This window comes from Nematolebias whitei, chromosome 23 (genome assembly GCF_014905685.2).
Source record: "Nematolebias whitei isolate Nwh7 chromosome 23, NemWhi1, whole genome shotgun sequence".
NCBI classification, from domain to species: Eukaryota; Metazoa; Chordata; class Actinopteri; order Cyprinodontiformes; family Rivulidae; genus Nematolebias; species Nematolebias whitei.
Genome location: NC_056520.1, coordinates 12,378,840 through 12,382,845, shown reverse-complemented (window position 1 = coordinate 12,382,845; position 4,006 = coordinate 12,378,840). Strand labels below are relative to the sequence as shown.

Genomic DNA, 4,006 nt, shown 5'->3' with positions numbered 1-4,006 from the left:
AGGAATAAACAAGCTATAGAAACAAGCAAGCTGCAGAAATGAACAAGATATAGGAATAAACAAGGTATAGGAACAAACAAGCTGTAGGAATGTACAAGCTGCAAGAATAAACAAGCTATAGGAACAAACAAGCTATAGAAACAAACAAGCTGCAGAAATAAACAAGCTATAGGAATAAACAAGGTTTAGGAACAAACAAGCTATAGAAACAAACAAGCTACAGGAATACACAAGCTGCAGAAATAAACAAGCTATAGGAATAAACAAGCTATAGGAACAAACAAGCGGCAGTAAACAAACTTTTGGAACGAGCTGCACAAACAAACTATAGGAACAAAGCAGCTGCAGGAACAAAAGAGCTGCAGGAGCAAACACGCTATAGGAACAAACCACATGCAGGAACCAACAAGTTCAGAAATATGTCAGCTATTAGAAAAAAAACAATCTATAGAAACAAACAAGTTATAGGGACGGTGGTGGGACCTAAGCTCTGCAACAATCTGTCCATCAACATTGGACAGGCCACCTCAGTCTCTGCTTTTAAATCCCTCCTAAAAACACACATGTACTCATTGACATATGACACACGGTCATCTGATTTACATTTAGTTTTTCTTTGATGCTGATTGTGTTCATGCTTTTTGTTTTATTCCTGTTCAACACACGGTCATCTGATCTGGTTAAGTATTTCATTCTTTTTGAGTGAGTTGATGCTTTCTTGTTTTTATCCCTTGACATCTGACACAAGGTGATCTGATTTAGAATTATGTGTTGTGCTTTAGATTTTTATTCCATGCGCTGTAAATATATCTTGCTATGTTTTATTTGATGCTGTGATCTTTTTGTTAAGCAACGTTGGGAACAGTTTCTGTTTTAAATGTGCTCTATGAATAAATCTGACTTGACAACAGACCAGGGACAAAAGCTGCAGGAACGTGACGGAGAACAGAGACTTCACGTGTCGTTGTCCCGCGCTGATGTTCCACCAACACGCCGAAGAAAAGCCGCATGGCACGAGGAAGTGAGCTGAAGGAAAACAAACCAGGCAGAACCAACAGAACCAAGAACACCTGTTTCCTCCAGGAGAACGTTCCACTCCATCAAACAAACACGACTCAGCAGCTGAGAGGAGCTCCTCACCTGTTCTGTTGGAGCAGAACCTCTGATTAGGACACAAACGGAACCTTTAGACACATAAACCACATTTTTACTGCTGTCACCATTTAAATCCATCCTCATGCAGCTGAAACGATCGATGCAAAGTTTATTTTCACTTTGCATCGAGAACATTCTTAACATTGTCACGTTTATGTGCGTCTACAACGAGAACGTTTTAACTCGTCTCAGAAAGAAAACCCCAAACGAGGCAATAAAAGCTCCTCCTGTCGGCGCTATTCTTCCCTCGGCGGCTTGTTTTTGTCCGTTTATTGAAGAAAAATGTTCACGTTTTGTGGATTTTCGGTTTCGTCTGGTTTGTAACGTTCGCATTAAAACACGAGGAGACATCAGGAACTCGTTTCAGGGCCGGGTTCTCGTTTCTCACAGACACTTTGCAGCTCAGACCGAAGCCACATGAAGGAGCTTCAGACAGGAACACGAAGCGTCTCTAACCGCGACAAACATCAGCTCCGTTCCGCTTCCAAACAGAAACTCAGCATTTTCTTCGTTCGCCTTTAATGCGATCAAACGGAATCTTCTCCGAGTTTGTTTGGGAAAATCAAACTTTATGTTTCCTGAGTCAAACACAGAAGGACTGAAATATTTCTTGTTAAAGTTTTAAAGACGTTCTGACACGTCGGCTTTGAGCCCCACAAAGAAAACATATGAAGTATTTTGCTGATTGTTCAGATGAGAAACCCTGTTTCTGCTCCGTCCTCCTTCTCAGACTTTGTGCTATTTTAGCTGTTTGTATATCAAAACGTTCAGCTCATTCAGCAGATTTTACTTTATTTACAAATACTTTCCCAGTAATACACTGAGATCTCTACAAATCCTTTAAAAACTTTGTTCACTTTGAAATCTGCTTCAACTACTGGCTCCGTTGCTGTCTTCTTATGCTATGTTTTAGCTAGCATTATCCTTTTTTTAAGCCTTTAGTTATTTTATTTTTTTCTTCTACCGTTAGCTTTGAAGCAATTGTTTTACTATTTTAAGCTTTTAGCGACCCTGCTGGTCCTTTTATCTTTTCGTTATAGTTTTGCTGATTTCAGCTACAGTTTTGCTATATTTAGCTATTGTTCTATTGTTTTCAGCTTTGGGCTACTGTTCTGCAGTTTTTAGCTAGTATTCAGCTGCTTTTAGCTACTACTATGTTGATTTTAGTTACTATTCTGCTGCTTTTAGCTACTGCTGTACTATAGCTTATATTTTGTTGCTTCTAGCTACTATGCCGCTCATTTAAGCTACTAGTCTGCTGCTTTAGCTTATGTTTTGCTGCTTTAGCTACTTTCTTGCTGCTTTAAGCTGCTTTTTTATTATTAGCTACTATTCTTCTTTATCTGTTGTATTATTCTGCTACATTTAGCTGTTGTTTTGCTGTTTTTAGCTATTCTGCTACATTTAGTTGTACTGCTTTTAGCTATTATTCTGCTACCTTTAGCTGTTGTTTTGCTTCTTAGCTATTCTTCTACTTTTAGTTGTTGTTTTTCTGCCTTTATCTGTTATTCTGCAAATTTTTGTTGTTTTTATGCTTTTACCTATTATTCTGCTACTTTTAGCTGTTGTTTTATTGTTTTTAACTGTGTTTGCACAGCTTTAGCTGCTTTTCTGTTATTAGCTACTACTCTGCTGCTTTTAGCGAATACTTTGCTTTTTAATACTATATTGTTTATAGCTTCTAGTTTGTTGTTTCTAGCTACTATTCTGCTGCTTGTTGCTATTATTTTGTTGCTTTTAGCTACTATTTTGCTGCTTCTAGCTACTATTTTGCTGCTTGTAGCTATTATTTTGTTGCTTCTAGCTACTATTCTGCAAGTTTAAGCTACTATTCTGCTGCTTTAGCTGTTGTTTTTCTGCTTTTAGCTACTTTTCCACTGCTTTACGCTGCTTTTCTGTTATTCTCTACTATTCTGCTTTTAGCTACTATTTTACAGCTTTTAGTTTGTAGATTTTGTTCAGCTCGTTCGGCCTTTGTACAGCTTGTTTGAATTTTAGCTTCTTCAGTAGATTTAGCCAGTCGTTCACATCACTCCTCCTGTTTTTCACAGTCTTTTCTCATGTTGATTTCTTCCTTCCTGTTCGTTCTTTCAGCTCGTCGTCAGAACATGAAGGTCCGGATCAACGCCACCGGCGACACCATCGTCATGAAGTTCGTGCGCTCGAGTCCGGACGTGAAGCTGGAGGGATACATCCTGGGATACGGCAGCAGCATGTTCTCCAAACAGTTCATCCAGCTGCCTGAGAACGGACAGCCGTACCAAACCGAGCTGGGTAAGACGTCCTGCAGAACGTGGTGGGAACTCTAAAATCAGCCGTAAACATTCAGATCAGTTTCCTGTCTTAACTTCTGCATCGTGGGACCCAAAGCAGAACATGAGAAGTTCTGAGCCTCGCAGAACCAGCAGCAGGTGGTTCTGATCCTTTCTTAGAAGCTCAGCCAAGAATTCAGATCCCGTTGTGGTGAGAAATAAGCTCCTGACCTTTGACCTTTAGCTGCCGATAATGAGTTGGGGATTATTGGATCCAGACATAAATCCTGGATGTGGTTCCCTTCAAACAGCAGAACCTGACTCTTCTCAGAGGTTCTGATGATTTTACGTTGGTTTTCCTGAAAAACAAAAATGAGCTGAAACATTTGAATGATGAGAGACAATTTAGTTAAAAAGAGAAACCTGCTCATTGTTTTATTTGTGAGAACTCGATTTTTTATTTGCGAGAACTCGATTAGTTGATGTTTCTGATCGACCTGAATGATACAAGTTTAGTGTGTGTGTGTGTGTGTGTGTGTGTGGGTGGAGGGGGGGGGGGGGGTGTGTGTGTAACGTTTCTGCTTCTATCCTTTATTTTT

General features: G+C 39.6%; 1 protein-coding gene across 1 annotated transcript in view; it reads left to right on the top strand.

Moving 5' to 3' along the window:
• Nucleotides 1-4,006, top strand: part of LOC119428906 (target of Nesh-SH3) — a 47,851-nt gene that overhangs the window by 5,744 nt on the left and 38,101 nt on the right. The window contains exon 2 of the mRNA XM_037696604.1: nt 3,250-3,429. Coding sequence (XP_037552532.1) covers nt 3,250-3,429 — 180 coding nt within the window. The remainder of the gene's footprint in view (nt 1-3,249; nt 3,430-4,006) is intronic.